At 30.6% G+C, this 13,132-nt stretch overlaps 3 protein-coding genes across 3 annotated transcripts; 2 read left to right on the top strand and 1 right to left on the bottom strand.

Moving 5' to 3' along the window:
• The first annotated feature begins 2,909 nt into the window (after positions 1-2,909).
• LOC110999464 (solute carrier family 35 member C2) lies at positions 2,910-7,332 on the top strand. Its single transcript, XM_022268525.2, has 5 exons — positions 2,910-3,389; positions 3,598-3,885; positions 4,261-4,513; positions 4,969-5,135; positions 5,340-7,332. The coding sequence occupies exons 1-5, from the start codon at positions 3,204-3,206 to the stop codon at positions 5,658-5,660; spliced, it is 1,215 nt and encodes a 404-aa protein (XP_022124217.1). The 5' UTR covers positions 2,910-3,203; the 3' UTR covers positions 5,661-7,332.
• A 147-nt stretch (positions 7,333-7,479) lies between these two features.
• LOC111000074 (KIF-binding protein-like) lies at positions 7,480-9,373 on the bottom strand. Its single transcript, XM_022269419.2, has one exon. It carries the CDS (start codon positions 9,286-9,288, stop codon positions 7,627-7,629), a length of 1,662 nt encoding a protein of 553 aa, XP_022125111.2. The 5' UTR covers positions 9,289-9,373; the 3' UTR covers positions 7,480-7,626.
• Positions 9,374-10,113: 740 nt separating this feature from the next.
• Positions 10,114-12,754, top strand: LOC111000215 (anaphase-promoting complex subunit 15B). The gene is made up of 3 exons (XM_022269592.2): positions 10,114-10,381; positions 11,842-11,935; positions 12,220-12,754. Exons 1-3 carry the CDS (start codon positions 10,262-10,264, stop codon positions 12,402-12,404), a joined length of 399 nt encoding a protein of 132 aa, XP_022125284.1. The 5' UTR covers positions 10,114-10,261; the 3' UTR covers positions 12,405-12,754.
• The last annotated feature ends 378 nt before the right edge of the window (positions 12,755-13,132 follow it).

The following is a 13,132-nucleotide window of genomic DNA, read 5'->3' as shown; positions in this document are numbered from 1 at the left end:
AGTACGTTTATATATAATAACTAAAAGTTCATTTTATAATGCATATCCTTCCACGAAAAAGTTAATTGTAGGATCGAACTGAATGGGTGTCTATATCGCTACGTAAATTTTCTTGTAATGCCGACCCGCAACCTCCTTTGCACTGCCTCTATAAAAATAGTATATAATAGTATAGACAAAACTACCAACGATATATCGTTCAACAATTGACGAAAAACTAAGTGTATCGTTATAGACCCAGTTGAGTGAGAGGACCGATCGGTATTTAATTAACTTTTCATTAAGGATACGTGCATGATATAAATAAACCCATTAAAAGTAAAAACTTTACTAAAGAAATGTGGAGAAAAGATTTTATTGAAAGGCCAACTAAGCCCGAAAGTTGTGGATCTTCAATTTAACAACTGATTTAATACAACCGATTTTTTGACGCGTTGACAACAATATTGTTACGAAGACGGGTGGAATAAAGTTTTCTCGATTTTTCCACGAGTTAAAAACGTTTTCGTAAAAAGCTGAAATGTGAGTAATAGTCGTTTTAGAAGAAGCTATATATGTGATATATTAGAAAATTATAATTTGTATAATGTTACCCTCGTTTACAGGACGCTGAATCATTTTTCAGGCAGTTTCAAGACATAGGTACAGGTTTCAAGAAACCCGTTTTTATTATACGATAGAGATAAATATTACGTGTACTAGTGGTTCTCGAATATCGTTTAACACCCGAACCCAGTAATTAATCCACAATGTCTGATTGAAAGCAATCTGAGATGAGATCGTGACAGCCGATCGATCTCCTATCGGCATCCCAATAACCAAACCATACAAAGACAATCCATTTTTGGCGAAGGATAGAATGCAAGCTTTTCGATTTTTACACTCATATTTGATAATCAATATAAACCAAATAAAATAAATAAAACGGTACTAATAATATTAAATTATACGTTGTGAATGTAATGTAATGGAATGGAATGTAGTGTAATGGTGAATGTGGTAAATCACAGAACAGATTGTATTTTATTTTTACTTATGTAACTTAAATGACGTTGTGGTTTATGACATTTTCTTTTGAATTATTGTATGTAAAGGGAGGATACAACTTGCTGAGTTTCTTGCCCGTTCTTCTCAGAACAAGACCTCCTGGTAGTCTTGCGAACGGATGGCGTAGTTTTGCTCTTTCGCGAATTTTGTAAACGTTTTTGACATTCATAAGCATGCCTTAGGTCGCATCTGGACTGAATAAATGAATTTTGATTTGATTTGATTTGATACATGTCTGTATTTAAAACATAACACATAGCTTTTTAATTATTTTAAAAACTGGTGTTAGTTAAAATCTTAGGATTGGCACAAAGGATATTGGCACAGTTGAACTGTCATTTTCATACAAAGTTCTATCCACATACACCGATCCGATACCATGGATTGCTTGTATCGATAGATGGCTATTACAAGCCGTCGATTGATTATTGGCACACTTTACTTTGGCGGATTAAGATGTCATACTCAGATGGTCAAAAATGGATTGAGATAGGTTATTGTGCTTGGGAGTAATATTATTCCCAGGGATATATAAGATAGCCAAAACGAACAATGATTTAGATTTGGAATGAATGCGATTTCAAGAGATAAACACCGAAGTGATAAAGTGTGAATATTCACTATATTAATATACTTTGTTTAATATTAAGTAATGAATAAATATATAACAGTCATTAGACAAGGGAAATGGTACTGTGAAGTGCGCGTCTTTGAAGTAACTAGTAACTGTATTTGTTGCGTGGTTATCAAAGTATTTATGCGCGTGATTTGCCCTTATCAATGTTAACAAATTCCTTTTTGCTTTATGCAAGAAATAAACCCTTGAAGAGATCTATTTTATCCGATCCCCTAGGTCGTAACAATATATGGATACACTATCATAGCGCCATCTGTTTTTAACCTACTTCAACTAAAAGCGTACAAGTAGATGGCGTCAGCAGTTCATACTTTATTAATAAAAGAACAAGCATACATTACGTATTATTATAATAGTATTTAAAAAAGAGAGAGAACAAAAAGACATTATCTACGTACAAGAAGTAAATCAAGAATTTGCATGACAATGAAGGAAAATTTCTGATATTATGCTTTTTGCTTGCACATGGTAAAAACTTGGACAAATTCTTTACTGGGCTGAAAAGAGCCCTTTAAATACCAAATTGAAAATATCTTGCATATATTTCTTAATATTATGTTAAGGACACTAAGAAAATAAGAAAACCGTTACTCAGAACAGACTTTTAAGACTAGTGAACATGTATTTTTTTCCTTGAGCGTTTCTTGCGCTGAGCGTTGTTTGTGAAGAATAAACTAATTAACAAAGATAAAAATGGATTGTGATTTATAACAAGATAGAATATCCCATAAGTTTAAATAATATTGTGGATTTTGTGATATTATGTGTAATCTAAAATGTTCGTAGCTTACAATCAACTCAATTGATTGCTGATTTTAGAAGCAGTAACTTTAAAATTTTAAAGGTTTTAAAAAGTATATTTTATTAAACGTAATAAAACGTTAATTATATTAAACTTTTAATCGATAATATATGACATATTTTTTTTAAATAAAACATAACAAACATTATTAATTATTGTCTCATTTGCCACATACGTTAAAAACTATAAGAAAACATATTATTTTTCTGCGTGGTTTTAGTTATTTTCATTAGTTACCAGTAGCTAAAATATACTACGGTTACTGTACACAGATAATTTTGTATACTACAGTCTAGAACTACGGCTACAGAACGGTGTACAACTTATGTCACAGAAATGTGACATTAGAATTTTGACGTTGACAATATAAAAAAGTTAGTGGATAGACACGTCGTTGTTATTGCATTTTTTTCTTCTATATTTTTTTTATTATCTTTGATTCAAAGTTGGATATAACTAAAAATAGCCATATGTTATTACTTTAGATAGAAATTTATAGTTGTAAATTGATGCAGTCATTCAATAAATGATTGAGAACTTGAAATCCGGTACCTCCACATATTTAAAAGGAATTTGTTTTAAGAATTTTGCATAAACAGCCAACAGATATTTTTAAATTTATGTGCTATTCGCACAATTAAAATACAAGTCATAAATCGACTATCAGCTATGTAGTTTCGTAGTAAATTAATCGCAGCTAGTTCGGCTAGCTATACCATGTCGGCTCCTAAATATCAACAGCTGTCGGTCAATTCTGATCTAGATGAAAGCATATTGGAAAGCAAACCTAAAGGAAAATGGTCTGATGTGTGTTTTCAAAAGGGGCTTCTGTCTCTGGGTTTGATTTTATTATATTTTTCTTTATCAATCGGCCTTACATTTTATCAGAGATGGCTCTTAAAGGTTTGTATTATCCATTGTGTTCATTCTCTTTTTATGCTAATTCCCCTTCTACTTTTAATTTTATGAATCTTATATAAATATACTTAGATAATTTTTTGGTAAAAGAAAAAATATCCACATAATATCATTTATTTTATTAAAAAAGAAGTATCTACATATTTCATAATCATGATTTGTACTTATAAATTTCTTATATTTTTATTTTCAGGATTTTCATTTTCCCCTTACGGTTGTTATGTATCACTTAATAGTAAAGTGGCTTTTATCTGTGTGCGTCCGTTTTGTGGTGGGAATTATTACTGGTCATTCCCAACTTATTCTTCCATTTATCACCTGCCTTATATCAGTTGGCCCTACAGGCCTAGCAAGTGGGATTGATGTTGGATTTTCTAATTGGGCTCTGGAGCTAGTTACCATATCCCTATATACAATGACAAAGTCAACAACCATAATATTTATTCTTGGATTTGCTATACTACTTGGTCTTGAAAAGAAGGTATGAATTTTTAGACATGTATTCCATTTCTTAATCATATTGGATTTGTAGTCATTGTAAAGTATTTTTAATTTTAAGTAATGCTATATTTTATTATACAATATTCAAAATCAAAGGATTAAAACTTTGTAGATGAAAATATTTATTTAGTAAATTAATTTTATATATTAAATCAGGATTGGTTTATATAGTAAATACAACCAAAGTTATAACATTTATAAATACTTTTATCTCATTTTACTGTAACAGTGAAATAGGTTGGTAATAGGTTTTTTTAAAATTTCCATAATACACAAGCGTAATATAAGAGAGACTGAACCTTAATTTACATAAAACTATGAACCCCTGTTCATATAACTGGAAATTCTTTTTCAGTCATGGTCACTTGTTGGAATCGTACTAACAATTGCAAGTGGACTCATCATGTTTACATACAATGCAACACAATTTAACTTGATGGGTTTTGATTTCTTGCTACTAGCGTCATTTGCTGGGGGTTTACGATGGACATTTGCTCAGCTCCTTATGCAGAAATCTAAACTTGGCTTGCATAACCCAGTAGATATGGTATTTCATGTTCAACCCTGGATGTTCTTTTCTCTACTTCCATTTATGCTTGCTTTTGAAGGTGAATATTGAAAATTCTTAATCTATTGTTTGTCTGAATTGATTATACTTATATTCTAAGAAGTTAATCTGAATATTTGTGTAGTTTTTTATCAAAAATAGTTGTTTTTTTTTAATTTTCCAATAAAACTGCTGAACGGGTTTGATCAGAATTGTATGTATATCAAAATATCACAGAATAATATATTTTAGAAATTATAGCTTTTATTAATTTCATCAAATAAGATTATGAGAAAAAGATAAATCTTTTGTGAAACCACAATATTTTCAAACAATATATTTGATAATAATTAATTAATTAAATCTGATGGCATTATTAACTTTTGCCTTTATACCAATTCAGGCAAAAGTTACAAGTTTGGCTTTTTGATGTGTAACAAAAAATAGGTTGTTAAATGATCTTGTTTATTATTCTAATAATATCATAATTATTATATTACACCTCATTTTTTTCAGGGTTTAAGTGTTTTGATAAACTAATTGCACTGGCACCCGGAGAATTGTTCCCAACTGTACTTAAAGTCACAGTTGGAGCAACCATAGCATTTGCAATGGAAATTAGTGAATTTCTTGTTGTAACATACACATCTAGTCTGACTCTATCAATTGCCGGTATATTTAAGGTAACTTATTAATTTATTATATATTTCAATGGAAGTACCTAAATTATTTAATTACATTATTTATTTAAATTTTGTTAATAAGGACTAAGCATACTTTAAGCATAATATCAAACAATTAAGAAGAATTCATTCAACTATACTTCTGAACTGTAACCAATCAACATTAGAATAAGATATCAAAATAAATTTGTACTTTAATTCCAGGAATTGTGTATTCTAGTCTTAGCTGTAGAAGTAAGTGGCGATCAACTAAGCCCCATAAATGTTGTTGGTTTGGTTGTCTGCTTGATGGGTATCAGTGGACATATAATACACAAGGTTTTGGTAATTAAAAGAGTGGCTGGTACAGTTCGCGTTTTAGAAGATGATGATTTTATAAATATCGGTAAGACTAGAGCCCCTAAAGCGAAAGAAAGAAGTGAACCATTGTTAGAAAGTCAGAAATGGCAAGAGGCTAGCGATGAAAGTGATATAGACAGTAGTCTGGTCATATATGAAATTATGCAGCGGCGAGATGGTAGTTAAAAGGATCGCAGACGAATCGTTTACAAATATTTATTCCCACTGGCAATGAAACTATTTTTAGTGTTATAGATTGTATTTAACGCATAATATACCATGAAGAAAATATTTTTAATATGATTGTATATTAAAAGCCCCTAATACTGTATAGCATCTCCATCAAACTATGAATAAGGAATGCCTTTAACAATATTAATTTATTGTTGGTTGCCTTAAGAGTGTCATATTTTTTTATAAGTCGAAGCATTTACAAAGACTTCATTAAATAAAATATCAAAGTTATTATTGGGCTATTAGATATAAATTTAATAAACGATTTGTGGCATCTAGTCTAGGCCAAGAAACATGTAAGTATTATATTCAAGCATATGCTTTTTATGTGCTGTCCTTTAAATTCAAATCATTCCATTTTATAGTAGGTAATACAAAAGTATTGTTTTTATGTTATTGATTATTTATTTGTTTAGATTAATTATTTTGTGTGGTTCTAAAGCATTGTGGCACATAAGGCTGTTTTCCACTTTTACTTACAGCCTCTTGTGGGTTTAATAATTAGGTAAATATTATAGTCTACACCTTATTCTTGCCTTTCGACTCTGTTTCCTAATCCAAACATTTGCAAAAAAAATTCTTTACCCGTTGCCAACAAAAAGCTGGATACGAACAAACACATTCTTGCATTTATAGGTTGTATGGATAAGAAAATTCAGAGTAATAAATCATAATACTTACATCACGTAACAATTTATAAATAACATTTATAAATTTATTTATTTGTTCGGGAACTTTATAAATTAATAATCATGAAGTTTTCCCACGTTTTCGAAACAAATAATTACTTTTGCTTTTATTAAATATTTTTTTTCTTTTATAATTTAATAATGTATAAATTTGTTAATAGGTTTATGTTACAGGGTTACACATTGTTATGCGTTACTTTACATTTAAAGCATATTTAATTGATACAGTTTTTTTATTTATAGTGTTGTTTTTTAGTTGTATGTTGGATTTTGGAGAGGTGATGCATAATTTTAGGTATTACTGCCAGCAAAAAAATATATAGCCTCTACAATAACATATTTGGCATATATAATAGGATGGTTCTATTGATCAGGCCATAAAATAAGAAGAATCGCACATTTAAGTGGGTTTTCACGAAATTTTGAAAACCCAGGTTTTATCTTCACAATAAAATATCTTTTTCTATTTGTAATTTTCACCATATTTTGTAAAAAAAAAGCATTTGTTAAGCGTTGCTCCACGATGACTTCCAGAAAAAGTAGAAAATGAGTTGAACTGAAGACTTACGTTCGTAAAAACGTATTATTATTTAGTTTTTTTCCAAATAAAATTATCAGCAAATGGCTTATACTTATCGGTTAGATTAAATATACACTAAACATGTTTTATAATGTTTGATATCAATTTTGTATACAATTTAACGTAGTGATATATGCGATGTACTTGTGGGTTTTATAGCGGTCCTTCACTGAAAAAAGGAATTCCGGCAATAATATTGTAAAGAATTGACCACTTAGTTCAAATGGTGCATTTCGAGCCATTTTCTATTACCGATACAATTATCTGAATTGCCGTTGATACCCCATGGGGACCGCCTTAAAATCCTTATCACATTGTAAAAGCAAATCAATTATATTAAATTTAATATACATGATGAAGCGTTTTAATTATATTGCCTTTAAATGTACCATATTAATACTATATTTCAATTATAAAGAGAGAAAACAAGTTCAATTTTTTTATGGTTTGAAATGTTTGTTTTATTACTTCATTTTTGTGACAAAATTTTAAAATACGCAGTTCTGAAATGTGTGTACTGTGTAGACCTGTAGCAGACAGCCCTATAACGTAACATAAGTATACGCATTGGACAAATATAAAATGCGTTTAAAGTTCACCAGGTAATTTACAAAATGATTACACAAAGTAACAAAATGTTTTAAAAAAATTAATTTTTGAGATCTATGGCAAGACTCAATTCTGACGGAGTCTGTGCATTTAGTTGTCCACTCAATCTAAATAGACAGCCATTAAGGGATGTCGCAGCTTCCATTTTCCTCAAAAATACATTTTTAGAGCTAGTATTTAATGTTTTTTCAGTCAATGTTTTAGTTGACTCTGAATCCAAAGAATTAATTATGGAATCTGCGTCGGTATTTAAATTAATAATGTTGGTTTGTGATTCCTCGCGCCACAACTTTTGTAGATTTAACGCCATGAGCTCTAACTGTACTTGAGACAATTCTCGGATAACATCTATCTGAACTGACATCACATTGTCACAAGTTTTTAATAAGGAATTTAATGCTTCTAATACATCTGCCCTTCGTTTTTGTATGCTGTATTGATTGTCAATGTTTTTTTCGAAGAACGCTAAATGCTCATAAAGTTCTGCCAACTGTAAAGAACACGATATATATTGCGATGGATGTTGTTCAAAGTCATAGTAATGCTTGGCTCTCATCAGCCATTTATGTACGAAAGCAAAGAGTACACGGGCATCTTCCGAAGTCTTTATTATGTCCACTGGGACTCTTTTCTCAATGTCTTTTAGATCTAACGATGGAAATCTGAAAATGTTATTTGCAGAATCTCCATTTGCGTTTTTTTCGGCGCCACTATCTTTTTCGTTTTCCTCAGGAACTTTAGTATTTTCAGTGTGCTCTTCAAGGACATTCATATTTTTCCACAAATCAGCTTTTGAAGGAGGTTGCATAAAATATTTGGATAAAAGCTTTTTTCGTGAAATATTAAAGAGTGCCAAACCATATTTTACCCAATGGTGGCTTAATTCAAGAAAATGCATTTCGTAATCTGCTTTCTGAACAACAAATTCTTCAGGAATTAACTTACAATTGTCGTGACAGGTACGCAAAACATGGTATGCTGCACACAGATGATGTCTGGCATGGCATAGTTGGTTAAGATATGTAAAGAAATTTCCTAACCTCGCAGTTCTAAGAGCCCAGTCTTGAGGGGTACCTTCCTTCATTTCTAACTGTCTCCTCAATACCAAATGATTATATAATGTATATTTGTTAGGAATATTTAATTTGTTGTATAGAAAAGCTTGCATCTGTAAATTATTGGTTATTACTTTATCAATCTTTTCGGGATTGATTCGTTTAATTTTATTAATTGCTTCGATAGTAAATAAATCTTCAGCATCTATAAATGTATCTGGCTTGTAGTCCTTTATTTCGTCATACAGTTCTTCTATGCTTTCGAGAATTTCTCGTGCTAAAGATGTCTGATCCAGTTGTATGAGATAATAACAAAGCAAATTTTGTATTCTTAGTAGTATAAATAGACACTCTTCACGAAATGCATAAGGCTTTATTTTATCAAAAGCCGTCTGAAGAATGTTTCGTTTCTCTATTAGGGAAATTGGCAAAGACTTAGCTGTCAATAGCGCTAAATATGCTTCCATAGCTATAGATCTTATGAATTGAACGTGATTTTCTTTACCTAATACGCTGAGTTCTGTTTGTAAATATTGAATATCTTTCTTTAAATTTGGTAATCTTTCACATGAGTGCTTATTTCTTACAATGTTCTTCACGTCTTCGAAAGTGCGCGCTATGCGATCTAAAACTGTATCACTATCCATTTTCCAAAACTCTAAATTTATTTATATTTTTCCAAATTTGTAAGACCTGATTTTTTTCTATTAGATTTAGAAGTTATATGTCAAATTTAAATGTATATTCATCTAGAACGATAATTCAAACTAAGCAATCTCTATCAGAATCATTTATGAAAGGAGGCCTAATTTTTCACATCAAAAGTGCCATTAACCGTGCTTTGTGGGTTTCTCCTACGAATGTAATAATAAACCAACTGAAATTTTGGACAAACTTGGAGTATTCCAAACAATGAAAATAAAAAAATAAAGATGAAAAGAAATAAAACGGAATATAAACCCTTTTGAAATTAATCGAACCGGCTGAAATTTAAAAAAAATAACGCAGTATTTTTGTGTCAAACTTAAATCTATTTAGGGAATTTCAGTGTAAATCGTATTTCTATAACTGGTCCGGTATTTATATGCTCTGGACCTAGGGCCATAACAACCATCATTTCAATACTTTCATAGGTGCATAAATAGTTACACATGACCTGTGAGGTCACCAGATCGCCCCTTTTCATCAAAAAACATCTTATTTCTTTTCAGCTTTTAAAACACGTTTTTAAATTTTCTATCGATATACCTTAAAAGAATACGTTTGCTTATCGAACAAAATTGGGATAACTTTAGTTTACCCTTCATTCACTTAAATGTCTCAACTTTAAATTATTAAACTAATTTGAAATAATATTGTTTCATACGTCTGTATTTCGCCCTCGTTAATTTTTCGTCATTTATTGTCTGTGGTGTAAGATTCATGTATTGCGCATATAGGTCGCGCATGTCTAGGTCTATGTTTGCTAGACGATATTGGTAAAACATCTATAGATAGGTATGCTCAGCATTTGAAAATCAATAAATACAATTGTCAGGATTTACCTACGAGTCCGTAACAACGTCTATTGGAGTTACGGTCATACCTTTTCTTGGAACAAGTATTGACGATTATTTAAGAATGGATTTACCATTTCCAGTCTTAAGACCTCATTTCACATTTCCGGAGTGGTTTAACGCAGATAATCCTTGTGATGAAGACGCAGAATTAACGAAGCTAGAACAAGCACATCAGCGCTCGGTAAGGAAGTAGATAAACACAAAAATAAGTTTGCAAGAAAATATTATATTGTTTACAAATAGTTTCAAGCAAAGCATTTTTGAATATTATAGTCGATCCTCGATAAATCGCTCTACGGTTCTAATAAGCAAAATAGGATTCACGAATACAGATTAATTCAAAATGTATTCTATTAAAAAAAATAAAAGTCAATGCTCATTATTACCAGTAAAAAAATATTTTATATTTTTTTTTACTTCCAAAATAATATATAAAAGCCAAATAAAATATATGATACATATTGTTATGTATTATGATATAAAAATAACCAAGTGTGTATGCTATGCTAGCAAGTGTAGCACACTTGATAGCACAGAGCATCATCTCGGAACATATTTTGCAGCCAAATATTTTTTAATGGATGTTGCGTCCATTTTATAGACCGCTCATGAATGTCACATGCAATTCCAATGAAGGCCAATCAGTTATTAGGGCCAAATACGTGTATTAAGAGAGAAGCGTTTCACGCTGCAGATGGCGCAAATTCTTACAGGCCACGGAGCCTTTGCACATTACCTGCATAGGTTTAAAATTAGGAAAAACTCATATGTTATATGTCTGCAGTAATGGCGAACAAACTGTAGAACATGTGCAATATACATTGCCTTATATTCGCATGGTCCAGGTACGACCTGGAGGAACGAATGCGGTTAATGTTTACAAAGCACAGACCGTGCCTGGAAAGGTTCTGGAAAAAAAATATCAAATACCTTAAGGCGGCAAACAAAAATGAATGAACGGGTCTCTTAAGAAATTGCGTCTCGGCTCGCCCATGAATACTAAAAATTAAAATGTTACCGATGTATCCAAGCTGTATCTCGCGTAACTCGTCATTCGTAAACTAATTTATTGAAATTAAAATATTGTATCTTTTTAGTAAAAAATTTATAGCTAGAAAAGTCCTTGGTTGGTTAGTATAATTTAAAAAAATTACAATTACTAAAAAATACGTGTAACTTAGTGTGTACGTTAACTTAACTTTACTGAGATATTGTTCATTATTTCGATGTTTACAATTTTTACAAGATAATTTTTTTAATCGGTTTATTTACGTCATGTTTCCTCAGTTCCACTCTGCCTCATATGATAGAAGATATTAATCATTATGTTTCTATGGATATATGTATTATAACGATCGTAGGCTTTTATTTTATTACAGGATAGTAGAAAAAGCGGGAAAATTTTAAATATCACATACTTCAAAAAGTAAACACAAGTATCTTAGTTTTTTATACAGCGTCAAAAGTTTATGAATTTTGATTGACTCAGACGTAATCCTCAGGTTTTTGCGTAAAAATAGCGTACAAGGTTCTATTGGAAAATTATCGAAAGTCGTTCGGTGTTTTTTTTATTTAATATGTTATTTAACAGTCCTTAACCTATTGAATAATAAAAATTATAACAACGTCGTCTTTTTTTAGTTGAACTCATATACGAAACGTTGTGTAAAACATGCTCCGGTGCAGAAACCCGAATCCGAACCAGTAGAGGAAGTGGAGACGGAGTATGAAGGTGGTAAGTTAACATAATGTCATTACCAAAATAAATAACCTGGACAATGACTTTAAATAAAATAATACACGAAACTATCGAGCTCTTAAGCCGCAACATTTATATATGAAGTTCAATGATAAATAACTAATAACTATATTCACTTTTCTTATATTTGATAACCCGTGCATTTTAAGAAGATATTACGTGAAGATTTTCAAAAATTTACTCTAATAACACAGCATAAAAACAAAAGAGTGCCTCTACTATTTATTTTGAATAAACAACAATTTACATCAACATTTAAGGCAATGAAGACGCAGAAGAGTCTGAAGACTCACATGACGTCGATGAAGATGAACAAATAACTACAGCAGATTCACCCGAGTTTACTATAGCGGATCAAGAACAAATCATTCATGATGATGACTTTATACCAGACGTTGAAGTGATCGAAGGAAATCTTTGGCCATACAACATTCCTGAACAGTAAAAATTACTGATTAGTATTTACCGATTCCGTCTTCCTATCAAAAACATTCGTTTAGCTAAAGTTTATATTATTATTCATGTTATTGTATTTGTTAGTAGCTGCGATTATTATTATTATTAATATAGTTTTATTCTCTTTCCTAAGATTTCATAAATTTCTCCCACGAAATTTAGCAACGCGATTTATTTCTTTTAATCAAAGTTTCTGTTTGCAGATAGGCTTCCTTAAAATTCTTTACATTTTTTTATATAAAACATTAACCGTATTTATTGATTTAAACAGTAGCTACTGCAGTTTAGTAGCAATGTCGTAAATTACTTTGTATGGATATTTTATTTTTTATATTAGAATAGTTATTGTACACTGTATATGTTAAATTTTTTAATGTTATTTGTTATAACTGTATCTTATCCATATATAATAAAGCTCTGTGCACTATTTACTTAAATACTTGCTTACTAAAATTATCGAGAAATCGTCAAAGGATAAATAATAAACCTCTATAGTTAGTAAAAACGAGAGTCCTGGACCAAAGTATATAGGGAACACCGCTGTCGCCAGAAGCATACAATTCTTCACTAGTACTAAATGCATATTAGCCTTTACATGTGGGCATGAAGCAGAATAAGACTGCGAATTATTGTCAAAAAAGTAAAATAAGTGTTTTTTTAACGAAAATAGTGTGTTTTACAATTTTGTATAAATCAAACCGTCTACAAAATTAACAG

The sequence above is a fragment of the Pieris rapae genome, chromosome Z, assembly GCF_905147795.1.
Source record: "Pieris rapae chromosome Z, ilPieRapa1.1, whole genome shotgun sequence".
In the NCBI taxonomy this organism is placed as follows: Eukaryota; Metazoa; Arthropoda; class Insecta; order Lepidoptera; family Pieridae; genus Pieris; species Pieris rapae.
This window is presented reverse-complemented; position numbering and strand designations above follow the sequence as displayed.